The sequence below is a fragment of the Eleginops maclovinus genome, chromosome 6 (assembly GCF_036324505.1).
Source record: "Eleginops maclovinus isolate JMC-PN-2008 ecotype Puerto Natales chromosome 6, JC_Emac_rtc_rv5, whole genome shotgun sequence".
In the NCBI taxonomy this organism is placed as follows: Eukaryota; Metazoa; Chordata; class Actinopteri; order Perciformes; family Eleginopidae; genus Eleginops; species Eleginops maclovinus.
In genome coordinates, this window is record NC_086354.1 from 20,879,285 (window position 1) to 20,892,266 (window position 12,982).

The following is a 12,982-nucleotide window of genomic DNA, read 5'->3' on the forward strand; positions in this document are numbered from 1 at the left end:
AGTTTTGCCATTTAGTATAAGCATTACATCCAGTCAACATAATTTAATTACACCATCAGAAGTGTTACTGTATATAAGTTTTACATCAACAAAATATTCACATTTGACGAGTAAAGATAAGTCAGAAGAGGACTATTTCTATCGGCTGATTGACTATAAATAGGCTTATTTCAGGGAAGAGGATTCATAACATACCTCCCTATAATTCAAAACAGCTGAACTTAATTTCATGTGGAAATATTTATTTTAAAATTCAAGTACAATTCGTTCACATGTAAGTCTAAAATGCACACAAGACAATCCATTTCATTCAACCATGTTTTCATTTGCGTAACCTGTACATAGATTTTAAGACAGCCTCCAAATTGAGGGTGTTATCTCTACATGATGCTGGGCTGCAAGTGACTAATACTTTAGTTTTTGATTAGAAACAATTACTTGTTAGGTCTGAAACATGTGCATCCAAGTTTCTCAAAGTCTAAAGTGCTGTCTATAAATATCTTGTTTCGTCAGTCCAAAACATAAATATATATGGTTTAGTAAAATATGAAACAGAGACAAGCAGAACATCTCCAGCACCATTTTTGCAAGACCATTTACGATTATCAAAAATAGTTCGGCTAGTATTATTTCTGTCGGTTAATAAATCATTGCAGCTCTACTACACGACAAAATAAAGTACAATTACAGTTAAAAATGTCAGTAATGAAGCCGGTCAGAAAAAAAAAGTTTGGCACTGCAGTCATTTTCATTCCTTTTTTTTGGCAACTGTAGACTCACTACAAAATATTTCCAACAAACAAAACGATAAAGGGATTGTTGCCACATACATAAAGTGTGTTTCTTTCAGACATCAACACTTCGAGCACTGATATCAACTCGGCAGCATGCATGGTATTCATACAAGCACCACATAGCTCAAAAATAGAAATTGCACATTCGTCGCAGGGGTCCATCTGTGAAATCTCAGTGTGTGTGTGTGTGTGTGTGGGGGGGGGGCTTGTTAACATGGGCGACAGCTTTTCTCCCCTCATTAAGTCTTTGTTCTTTGTCAAAGCAGGTAAATGTCGATTTAGGACATCTTTTACTGTAAACACATTAACACATTTCTGCCTATTAATCTCGTAAAGTGTGAATTTGAATCCTCACATCCTATTTAATTGTTCAAAATTTAGGCCAATATGATCATTTTAAATCACATATAATAAAAACGTGTTTATTTTCAGTTTTACGAAATGTTCCGAGCAGGACACTTTATTTATTTTTAAAAATACATGTGTTGGCCCTCAAAACACAAAATATTAATACATAAATTAAAAAATAGGAACAGAAAATAAATAATTATAATAGTAATTATTATTATTATCATTATGATTCTTATTATAATAATGATTTTGATTCCAATAGGGTCCTACTACCCGACATTGTCAGTACTTAGGAGGACAAACTTGATAGAGGTGAACATTTTCAAACTGCCTTAAAATAATCTTTGGACTTTTGTGTTTGTCAACACATTATATCTGCCAATATGCTAAAAATAGAGACATTTGTATAGAAATGGCACAATCATAGTGGGTCCATCTGTGAACCCTCAGTATGTGTGTGTGTTTGTGTGTGTGTGAAGGGGGCGTGTGCTGTCATGTGTTACTTCTCGTTTTGATTAGTCCTTGTTCTTCTTCCTAAGTAGGTAAATGTCGTTTCAGGACATCCTTGGCGTTTCCGGGCAGCGTGTCGGGGAAGTTAACGTCCAGCTCCACCACCAGGTCTCCTCTCTGCTCTGGGTTTTTGGGTAAGGGCAGGCCCTGCCCGGCGACAGTCTTTCTCATGCCGGGCTTGATGACGTCCGTGATCTTCATGTTGCACGTGTTCCCGTCTATCGTCGACACGGTAACAGAGCATCCGCACAATGACTGAAAAACACAGGAACATGGAAGTCAGTGTGAGGAACAAGAACCCAGACATGACGTAGGAAACAATATTACACATAACAGGAAATGTTCATGTCACTAAGATACAATTCAGCTAAAAGTTGATAAAGGATCATATTTATTTCTTCCTAATCCTAACTTTTTTTGTTGTTGCTGATTGTCATATTAACATTGACACAATCAGCTGATAAGCAAATATGTAGATTCTGTCAAATTGGACTTGGGTTTTGGATAAATGGTTTCCTCCACTATCACACTCAAACCCACAATCTGAATATCTTGTATTTTTCAGCTTTAAATACCCTTAAAAATGCTGCTACAAAGCACTCTTTTTATCTTGAAAGGTAATAATATGGTTGATATGATTTATTATAAGAGTTTACCACAATTCTTCCCAACGACTGTAAGATAACTGAACACCTAGACCTAAATAATTGAAAACCGAGCATATTATACATCTATTGTTTCAAAATAATCTTTATTTAAGGTCCATTTAAGATCCATAAACACATCAACAGTCTCCATTAGTGATGCAGTTTGCTCAGCTGTCGAGGAGATTGCTCAATTGTCCTCACTTGATAACAGGTGTCCGTAATCTCTCTGTTCAAAGATCGTATTTGGAGTTTGATGTTGTACTTTTGCTTGTATTTCTGAGGAACACTATGACATGCTCTGGAAAGTGTTCTTGGAGGTCAGATTAAAGTCATGTTGATATATTCTATTGGAGTATCGTTGCAAAATATGTTTTACCAGAAAAGAAATGAAGCTACTGTATGATTGGAAACCTTTAACGTGATTGCTAGAATAAGTGATGAGTCACTTCACATGGAGCTGATTGGCTGCTGTTCGCATGTATCGCTCACATATTCAGAGTTGAAGCAGTGAGATCTCAGAGTGTTGAGGAGAGTAGGAGGAACCATAAAAGTACATCTTGAAATGTCTGCATGTGGGCGGCCGCCGCCTCTCTGCCCTCCCTGTGATACAGCTCCTATTTCTCAATGTTAGACATTACATAAGCCAAAGTGTGTGTTTAGTACTATGCTCATTCAGGACACATGTACTTTCTAGGGAAAACCACTTTCAAGCGAGACTACATCTGTTTTTGAGAATCAGAGCATTAAAGCAGCACTCTAAAATAAATATGAGGTGGTTCTGAAACACCCCTGTGTGTGACTAATCTATCTATCAGACTCTAATAATAAAACTCAGTCATGAGTGGGAGCCAGAACAGAAAATAACTCACCTGTCTTAAGCTGACGCGCACAGGATATACAATATTTGAGCCCTCCCGCCTAAAATGAGGGTGTGGCTTGTCTTTGATGACGAAAACAATGTCCGCAGGAATGGTATTGGGCGACTCGTCCCCCTCCCGCGGGAACGTGATCTTGGTTCCCTCTTTCCAACCTCGCTTGATCTCGATAGTGAGAATCTTATCCTCGTTGCGCATGGTCCTGCCGTCTGGATTTATTCTCTTGCGAGAGATTTTCATCCTCTTGGTGCAGCCGTGGAAAACCTCCTCCAGGGTGACCCTCAGTTCGTGGATGATGGCGGGGTCCTGTTTCCTGCGTGGCCCTCCGGGTCCCACGTGAGGGTCCCTAGGGAAGCCATTCATGTTGAAGTTGCTGAAGGAACCAAAGGGGTCGTTTCCGTCCACCTCCATGTCGTCGTCGTCCCGACCATTTGCTTTACGCCCAAAGAACATATCGAAGGGGTTCGAGCCACCGAAGAAAGTGGCGAAGGTGGCGTGAGGGTCCCCGTGGAAGGTGTAAGTGAAGGTGTTGCCGGGTCCATCTGTGGGCCCGTTTCCTCCCTTGAGACCTGATGGGCGATACAAATGATCCATCAGTCATTCTGACATTGACACTCAACAGTGGGAGAGCTTTATTCCACAGGTGATGCAAACATTGACAATCCCCAAGACAGTAGAATAATCCTCTCCATTAAAAAATGGTTCATCAATAAGGTTAGTTTCATGAAAAAATGGCCCAAAATGCTTTTATCCAAAACAAGGTACAATAAGGGACAATAACTACAGTACAATTATTATTTTTGGGGGGTTTTAATTTCAATGTGCAGTCAAAAAATGTTGATTTAGTCAATTTTGACTATGTCATTAGAAAAAATCTGTTTTATGTCTTATTATCACTCATTTGCTTAAGCCAGTATGTAGTAATGTCATGTTCCCTTACATAAGAATAATCCTAATGAGTCTCCAACACTTATAAAAGTAGGTCAAAGGTTGTGCCTTTTAATGGACAGTCTATGCTGGACAACTGCTCAGGCTATCTTCCATTTTAGAGTACATCATCTACTTAATGTACTCCAAGGTGTTCACTCATGTTTACTCGTGGGTTATTCTGATAACAACTTCCATTTTATCCCCAATTTAGAAAAAGTATAGATGCTCTGTTTGTTTCATGGATTGAGTTAGCCTTTAAAGGAGACATAGTGTACACATTTCCTAAATTAAATAATAAAAATGATTTTAAAAAAAGCTCAAAACGCCTCATTTAGTTTTTTATAGAACTATAGCTTTATAGGAGACTATCGGTGACATGTTCCCCTTCCTCACACCATGCTTCCCACCCATAACCATCTGTTCAGATTCAAATACGACATGGCAGGTACGACATATCCTACTGTGCACACATGCTTTGTTATTATTAATTCAATTCAGATGTAAATTAATTTATAGCTATATGGTTGGAATACATGCACTGTCCCTGTCAAATAAAACAATGTATATTAAAACACCCACATTCGTAAGAAAGTCTGAGGTGGAAATTATGACAGGCTTTTCTTTCTCTCAAACCAGGGGCTTATTATAGCTGCAGATATGATGCAATTGATCATTCTTATAATAAATGCACAGATCGAGGCCCATAATGTGCTGAACAGCTGTTTTTAGCCCTGCTGGTTACAGAGTGATTTGAATTAAAGCCAGCTGTGCTTTACATCCAGTCAATCCGGCTTTGTAACGGGATTAAACCGGTATATTGAAGGTGTGACACCAAATATAATTCAATTCAAGTAATAAAAACACCTTACCTTCCTCTCCATACTGATCATAAACTTCTCTTTTCTTTGGATCACTGAGCACCTCATATGCTTCAGCGATTTCCTTAAATTTCTCCTCGGCTGCTGCAGACTTGTTTTTGTCCGGATGCCATTTCAACGCCTGTTTTCTGTAAGCCTTCTTTATATCCTCCTCTGTGGCTCCTTTGGAGATGCCCAGCGTTTTATAGTAATCTTTACCCATGTTCCCCCTCACGTATCCCCTTATAAAAACGCCTAAGAAAGACCCTTGCAGCGGATGTATGCAGTGATGCTCGTCGGATGGTTGTCACAAGCAATGGCTCAGTCTGGACACATGAAGCCGCAGACAGACACACAGAGCGGGATGAAACACATTTAGAGGCGGTTAGTCAGCGCAGAGGACCTTCTGCTATTTATCCGTGACTGGATGACCCTCTTTAAATAGCCTCGGCTCCCTCCTCCTACCCTGCATCCATCCACAGAGCCAATGTCAAGCTCAGTAACATGAAATAATTCTGCTTCCGGTGACAGTATGTGTGATATAATATTGGTGAAATTTAAAATGCAATGCGTATTCACACATAGTATCATAGACATGTTAACTATGCCTCATTTTGGATGAACTCAAAAGTGTTTTTTATTGTTTAATTTATTATATTAATGTATGTAGCATATTTGATATTATTAATATTATTTTTGGATTATTATTATTATTCATTTTCTATTAATTTTCATTTAATTGTTTTATTATTATATTTATTTTTCTCCATTATGTGTCCTTTTTTCATGTTAACTATGGTCATGTATGTTTGTTGTTTTTTTTTTAAATATTTGGACGTGTTATGTGTATGTTTTTTAAAGCACAACCATATCCTACCAAGGCTAGCTTATGAAGAATATTATCTATTTGTAGTATTTTGTTATTAACATAATAGGCGATTGTGCACAGCAAACCACTGGCAAACAAAGGCTGATGTACTTGTGTGCTTCACTGATCCCTACCTAAGCTTCCAGATCATTCCCATTGTATCCAATTGCCTCAACACATCCAACTCTAAAGATAACACGTTTTTCTATAATTGGTTGCAGTGGTTTGAGCCAAGATAAAGTTATTTCCTTTTTGTCACCACAAGCAAAATGAAGTACATGTCCATATATTTTATTTTATTGCTACTGAACACTCAGCAGGTTCAGGATGTAGAGGAGAGGGCACAGTGGCGATGGATGGTGATGTGGTGGGCTTCTTGCAGCTGCAGCGCCACCTGCTGCACCACAGAGGGAATTAGGTTTCCTCTTTGCGACGTAAGCATTCCTGCAGCACTGGCACTGAGCTCCGCTGCCAATGAGTCAGCGTCCGAGCAGAGCTGCAGGTCAATAATATCTGATGATTTATCAATGCATGCATTTCTCCCTTGATGAAGAAGAGTGCATATTTTTAAACATCTTTATTTTTAAGCTGGGTTGAGTTGTTTCTAAATGCACCATGGATCAGTTTCGTGGTTTATTCTCTAAACTGGATCAAAACGAGGATGGATTCGTTTCAGTGTCGGAGCTCCAGGACGAAATGAGGAGGCATGGGATCCTCTCAGCTGATGGAAAAGTCCAGGTACCGTTGCAAATATATACATACATGTTTTATTCTTAACAGCAATGCACAAGGCTGTTATGTCATTCATTCAGGCCTAATCACCACACACCTTCTCACTTTCTCCTAGAATATCATTGAATCTTATGACAAAAACAAAGATGGCCTGTTGGATTACAAAGAGTTCCTCAGCTACATGATGGACAGAGAAAGGAAGTGGAAAATCCACTTTCATGACCTTGACAAGAACAAATGTGGTGAGTGAGACCTTTTTCTAAAAATATTTTATTTATGAAGGAAACAAAAGAAAATGCAACAACGTCGCTTCATGTAGAAGATGAGTTGTCCAATTGTTTCTTATTCTTTATTAACAGCTATTATGTGAATTTCTATGACAATAAACTGTATTTTCAAGGTGAGAAAGGAAAGGTAGTCGTGCATATTCCTTGTTTATGGTACACAGCACGCAGACTGTAACCTTTGCACCCATACAGTTTACAGTATCACTTCCCAGAAATATGAAAACGCAAAGAGCCATATCTGTTTGTAATCATGTGCATTTCTTCTCTGATCAGGGGTGATTGACCAGGAGGACATCATATGTTTGTTTAAGGAGTTAGGAGTGGTCATATCAAAGCCGAATGCAAAAAAAATAATTCAAATGTAAGATTTTTTGTCAACTACATCATGGATTATATTTGTTGTTATTTAAAGGACTTTATCAGTTGTAGTACTTGGTTCAACTGAGATCACCAAACACACACAACTTTAAACAGGTGTTATCATATTGCACTTTTTTGATAAATGCCAGCAATTTATTGTTTTAGAGTTTAAAAAAAGTCTGTTTTTTTTAGCATGGTTCTTTCTCAATATCATACTGGTTTCTTTTGCAAATATATAAGCTAAAACTATAGAAAATGACACGTAAATAAAACAAATGTACAAAAAAACTGAGAAATTAATAAATAAATGAACATGCAATCACATGAAAGAGGAAAAGGAATCACATTTATTCCATTTAGATGAATATGTCGAAGAATTTACTATGTTTGCTATTTACACATTTTAAAAAATAGCTGGGTCAAATAAAAGAACGATATCCATTTAGCCCAATCTGAAGTTAAAAGAAAAGGTATATTTCTCCACGACACAAACATCTATCTAGCTATAAATCATAATATCGACCAACCTGGGGTTACGGGTTTCACCTGTAGTTACAAAGGAATACATCATTTTATTGTGGCCCTAAACGGTCCAATTAGGACTCACTGAACTGTAAGTATTATAATGGGTCATTAGTGCTCCACATTTGAGATTAATATTCCTGATCAATAGGGACATAACCAGCAACTTTTGAAACCTTTATCAATGTGCCTTTTTGTGAAATATTACTAGGTTGATGTTTGATGATAATAACACACAGCTGGTCATTACAGTATTTGATCAAAACAAACCAAGTGTTTATTATTCCTCCAGGATGGATAAGGACAGCTCCATGACTGTTGACTGGGCTGAGTTTCTGCACCACGTCATCCTCAACCCTGTGGACAACATCGGGGAGCTGGTGTCGTCATGGAAACACAGTTTGGTAAGATCTTTTTGGGCAGCTTCACGGTCAGTTATGTTACTTTTGATGATGATGTGCAGAAACTGTGACACATCCACTTCAGCGTGAGTAATTCCAGATAATAGAAGATGATGAAGGCTCATTCTGCAGGTTTTCGATGTGGGCGAGAGTCGTGCAATGCCCATAGAGTTCCCCGAGGAGGCGTCCGGTTTTGGTGCGTGGAGGACGTTTGTTCTGGCAGCAGGTCTGGCTGATGCCGTGTCCCGAACTGTGACGGCCCCCATTGACCGGCTGAAGACACAACTGCAGGTCAGATCCACGGTCAGGTGTTACTGAAAAGCATGTATGGACTTGAGACAAGACATACGTTAATAATCTCCAAGGGGAAATTGCAATTTTCACTCTGTTGTTATTTACATTGCATCACACACAAATGCCTGAAATACCCACAAACATATAAAGATGCGTGAGTGGAGATGTGTCAGAGCAAAGAGTCTGCCAATAATTCAGCACCATGGAGCACTTGACGGTTTAGGTCAAGGAAGCGAAATGACACTCCTCCAGCTACACTGTATTTTGTTTTGATCAGGACTTGAACCAGCAACCCTTCGGTTCCCAAGCTTGGTGTCTACAGACAGAGACACTGACAACCCCTTTCTTAATTTATCTTATATGATACTTTTATGAGTGTTTGATCCCAATAATCGTCTCGTTTGAAATCTAGGCTATATAATAAGGTCTGTTCTTGTTTCTCTTGGTAAAATAACCTTTTGAAAGATTTTGCAAACAGAATCCAAACCATGTGAGTTTAACCATGATACCATAGTGTTACACAGCATCATGTGTTTTCAACATACAAAACGTATTATAATGTGAGCTGTAGTTAAAAGCTTTGAGAGTTAACAGTTACAGAAGGGCAGTCGTTGGCAATGTAAAAGTATAAGGCTCTGTCTAACAATGCCAATATAATGTGTCTAAATGAAGAACAAAACAAAGCATATACTTACTTACATAAACAGGTCCTAAAGGTTGAATATGAACTTCCATACTTTGGTGTCTTTGGAGGAGTATTTAAATCTGATCTCATAATCTTTTGTGCAGTTTTGCAAGCCAAACATTCATATCTCAAAGAGTGAAGGACAAAAACCTAGATAAGAAGGGTATTGATCTTTGTTTTACATAGAGTGCTGTCCCGGTTTTATTTTACACTGTCTGGCCACTAGATTACTGTTACCAGCTAGCCTACCTTGTTTTACATATTTATGTTCCTGACACTGGAAGATCATTCAGGCTAAAACATTTACATGTACAAGAAAGATAATGTTTAGTGCTGTCATGTCATGCTGTCACTGTACATTCAGTACACGACTATCATGGTCAAAGGAATACATGTAACAATATCTCCCTGTCTATATAAGAGCTTTTAAAAAAAGGACATCAGGAAAATGTGTATTTAGCTTAGTTTATTGTCTCTTCTTTGGCAAATAAATTGCATTCATTTGTGTGTGGGATGTTGGAGTTGGGCAAAAAATGTAACACAGTATAACTATTTCCTTGATTACTTACAGAGTAGTATCATATTTGCATTATTAACAATACAAAACCTTTTTATGTTTTTGCTGCAACTCTAGGAACATCTGAACCTTAATGTATCATCAACAGGTGTCATGAGTCATCCATTTGATGCACATTTATGGTCAATCCTTATGAAGTTGATATCTATTTTTAAAAGGTTCCTGTGTGCTCTGCAGGTTCATGGATCCAAAGCCTTCTCTCAGGGGTTTTCAGAGATGAGAACCGGTGGTCTGCGGTCGATGTGGCAAGGCAACGCCGTCAACATGCTGAAAGGAACACCACAGTCAACGCTCCAGTGTCTTATCTACGCCCAGGTGAGGCAGTCACAGGAAAACTCTCTACAGTGAATTATTCATCCAGAAGTTTCCATTTATAATTCAGCGGCTCACTCAGAGTTACTCAACTTTGTGCAGATGAAGGCGTACACCCAGAGCAGCACGCAGCAGACTCTGACAGTGCAGCAGCGCTTCGGGTTGGGCTGTGTGTCCGGGACCGTCGCTCACGCTGCCTTCTACCCTTTAGAGGTATTACAGATCAGAGGCAGGTCTGAGGGCTTTAACTTCTCTGTCCTGTCCTCAACCGTTAATAGCAGTTGCCCATTACAGGCTACCACAAATGTCAATGTGAGAATGTCCTAGTAAGATAAATCATGATGCTTTGGTTTAGTTGGTGCAATCTAGGTGTACAAATATACTACTTTTAACTTCTCTATAATTCATTGACACATGTACTTTATGTGCAGATTTAGATTATGAATTTGAAATATAAATCAACTAAGAGTTTTTAATGGGGGTCATATATTAAGATCAGCCTAATACCATGTCATAAAAATGCACAACAGTATATTAAACTAAGCCCCACCCTTACCAACTACAACAGCAAAGCTATAAACACATTAATGCATCAATTATTTCAGAACAAAACATAATGTACATTCTCCTCAAATGATTTATTCTGCATAATGTTACTTTGACTTTTTCTACCTTATAGATATTTATTTTATATACTAAACTAAATCTACATCTACCAAAAGAATATTTTGAATGCAGACCTTTTATTTGAGTATTTCTGCACTGTGGTATAACTGTTAAATAAAGTAAATAGATTATAATTACTTTATTGATCCCAATTTTTCGTTGCAGCAGAACAATAAAAAATAAATAAAAACAAGACAATGTAATTACAATAAATAAAATCAAATAGCATTTGTAAAAATATGCTATTTGGACAAAAAATATACAGAAAATACAAAGCAGAATATAATATAATATGTACAATAAATAAAAAAGATATGAGTATTTGTTCCACCACTAACAATAAAAAAAATCACCACTTTATTTATTTAATTTGATAAATTTAACCTCATGGCTCTTATAAAATGCAATACTCAGGCCGGAAGATTCCTCTCTTAAACCCTGACCCATCTGCTGTTGAGGCAGTATCAATAGCTCTGGTACTTGAAAGCATAATGGGCCATCATGCTTGCTCATACCCCTCCTTGTGACTTATAATGGTAATACAATTATCGTTAGCATCAAAGTTTGGGTGTGTGTCATTCTCCTTAGAGAGACTATACACTGTGAAGAGGTCACTTTACAGATGTCTGTGTTATTCATTGGCTGTGATGCTTTAGGAGCTTTTCCCACACTAGGTGTTCACCTCTGATGAAGATTAGGTTTAATTTAAGTAAAACACAAGTAAATCTTACTGTTTGCTCTACTTCTAAAATAACCCAATTTTATTTATTTATTTTTCTAGGCAAACCAAAAGTGTTCACGTAGGCCTATACTGTATATATATGATCCATTGTAGATCTTAAAATCAACTTCAGACATTTTCAGTTTTAAATAGTCCTGGTTATTCTCAAAACGGAAATTTATAATTAATCAATTAATTAAAAGAAATTTAAAGGCTGATAAATGGAAGCTGTTTTTGACCTGAGACTGCTCGCCTTTGTTTGCATTAATTCTACCAATGTCTCAAATCGTTGTGATAATATAAAGAATAATAAGAGGCTTTGATACTAATATCTGTATAATCTAAATGAGAGACTCACAGTTTTGCTATCTTAAAAGGTTAGAAAGGAAACTTATCATTTGTAATTACGTGAAAGAGTGTCTCATTTTAGTAATCTCCCTCCTCTACAGGTCCTGAAGGTGAGGTTGAATCTCCAGCAGGCCGGCACCTACCACGGCGTAGTGGCATGCGCTCGATCTATTTACAGACACGAGTCGCTTACCTCCTTCTACAGAGGATTCAAGCCCAGCATCCTCTGCATGATCCCCTATGCAGGCGTGGAGTGTGCAGTTCATCAGGTGAGATGAATCAGCAGTCAACAGTAGAGTATACTATATGTCCTCTGAAATTCAAAATATATATATTTAGCCGTTTGCTTCTTGTTGCAGTCGATCATGAACTGGGCAAGGAATCATCCCACCTACAACAGCGACTCCAAACTGTTTTTCTTCAGTTTTGTGGCCTTTGCTTCTGGACAAATGACCAGTTACCCGCTGGCTGTGATCCGAACTCAACAGCAAGCACAAGGCAAACCAATTTCTGCACACATTTTAAGATTATTTGGAACCATTTCAGATGTTGTGCTCATGCCCATTTGTCTTGTTTTGCAGCTTTCAGCCCAGATTCTCGTCAAGCTTCAGGTGTACTACAAGGACTTATAGGGATATATGAAAGAGGAGGAATTAGAGGATATTATAACGGAATGGGAGCCAGCTTCGTCAGAGCTATTCCATGTGCTTTGATAAACTACACTTTAACTAGAACATTTGAAGATCTGGTTTCCTAAACAGGGTCTTGAACTTACGAAAAAGATGGTGCTCACTCCAGAAAACAAAGGCACTGTGAAACCTCTATAATGTTGACTGAATGTAGATAAACTACTTGAATCATGTTGTGTTTATGTATGCACCAACATACACCAAAGCAAATTCCTTGTATGTGTAAACGTACCTGGCAATAAAGTTAATTCTGATTCTGAATACTGGAGTAACTAAGAATACATAAATCCTCATTTGATTCAATTTTCTAAAAGCCTACTCTTTATCTTTTTTTAAATGAAAGGTTGAGTTAAGTGAATGGTTTATCACTGACAGAGCTTATCACATGAATGTTTTTTAAATGCATGGTTGACTTGAAATAAAAAAATGTTTAAAAGTGTATTAACTTCCAGTTTTAGTCTGGGCTACATCAATGTGCTGAAGGGTGGTCTGTAAACAAAATGTTATTACATAAATGTGGTCGGATATCTTCTTTTCAACTATAATTAAACAGTGT

General features: G+C 37.7%; 2 protein-coding genes across 2 annotated transcripts; one reads left to right on the forward strand and one right to left on the reverse strand.

Annotated features, from left to right (window-relative positions):
• Nucleotides 1–225: 225 nt before the first annotated feature.
• On the reverse strand, nucleotides 226–5,437 carry dnajb4 (DnaJ heat shock protein family (Hsp40) member B4). The gene is made up of 3 exons (XM_063885250.1): nucleotides 4,977–5,437; nucleotides 3,172–3,746; nucleotides 226–1,910 (listed from the first exon to the last, which is right to left on the reverse strand). The coding sequence occupies exons 1-3, from the start codon at nucleotides 5,185–5,187 to the stop codon at nucleotides 1,680–1,682; spliced, it is 1,017 nt and encodes a 338-aa protein (XP_063741320.1). The 5' UTR covers nucleotides 5,188–5,437; the 3' UTR covers nucleotides 226–1,679.
• Nucleotides 5,438–6,309: 872 nt separating this feature from the next.
• slc25a24l (solute carrier family 25 member 24, like) lies at nucleotides 6,310–12,975 on the forward strand. The gene is made up of 10 exons (XM_063886398.1): nucleotides 6,310–6,570; nucleotides 6,680–6,806; nucleotides 7,125–7,212; nucleotides 8,026–8,137; nucleotides 8,267–8,425; nucleotides 9,868–10,005; nucleotides 10,105–10,215; nucleotides 11,839–12,006; nucleotides 12,097–12,235; nucleotides 12,319–12,975. The coding sequence occupies exons 1-10, from the start codon at nucleotides 6,448–6,450 to the stop codon at nucleotides 12,492–12,494; spliced, it is 1,341 nt and encodes a 446-aa protein (XP_063742468.1). The 5' UTR covers nucleotides 6,310–6,447; the 3' UTR covers nucleotides 12,495–12,975.
• Nucleotides 12,976–12,982: the final 7 nt, after the last annotated feature.

Excerpts from the sequence above, each read along its gene's own strand:
- dnajb4 (XM_063885250.1), bottom strand. The coding sequence starts at position 5,187 with ATGGGTAAAGATTACTATAAAACGCTGGGCATCTCCAAAGGAGCCACA. Across the intron at positions 3,747-4,976 it reads TGATCAGTATGGAGAGGAAG|GTCTCAAGGGAGGAAACGGG; the intron begins GTAAGGTGTTTT and ends ATCGCCCATCAG. Across the intron at positions 1,911-3,171 it reads TGCGCGTCAGCTTAAGACAG|TCATTGTGCGGATGCTCTGT; the intron begins GTGAGTTATTTT and ends TGTGTTTTTCAG.
- slc25a24l (XM_063886398.1), top strand. The coding sequence starts at position 6,448 with ATGGATCAGTTTCGTGGTTTATTCTCTAAACTGGATCAAAACGAGGAT. Across the intron at positions 6,571-6,679 it reads CAGCTGATGGAAAAGTCCAG|AATATCATTGAATCTTATGA; the intron begins GTACCGTTGCAA and ends ACTTTCTCCTAG. Across the intron at positions 6,807-7,124 it reads CCTTGACAAGAACAAATGTG|GGGTGATTGACCAGGAGGAC; the intron begins GTGAGTGAGACC and ends TTCTCTGATCAG.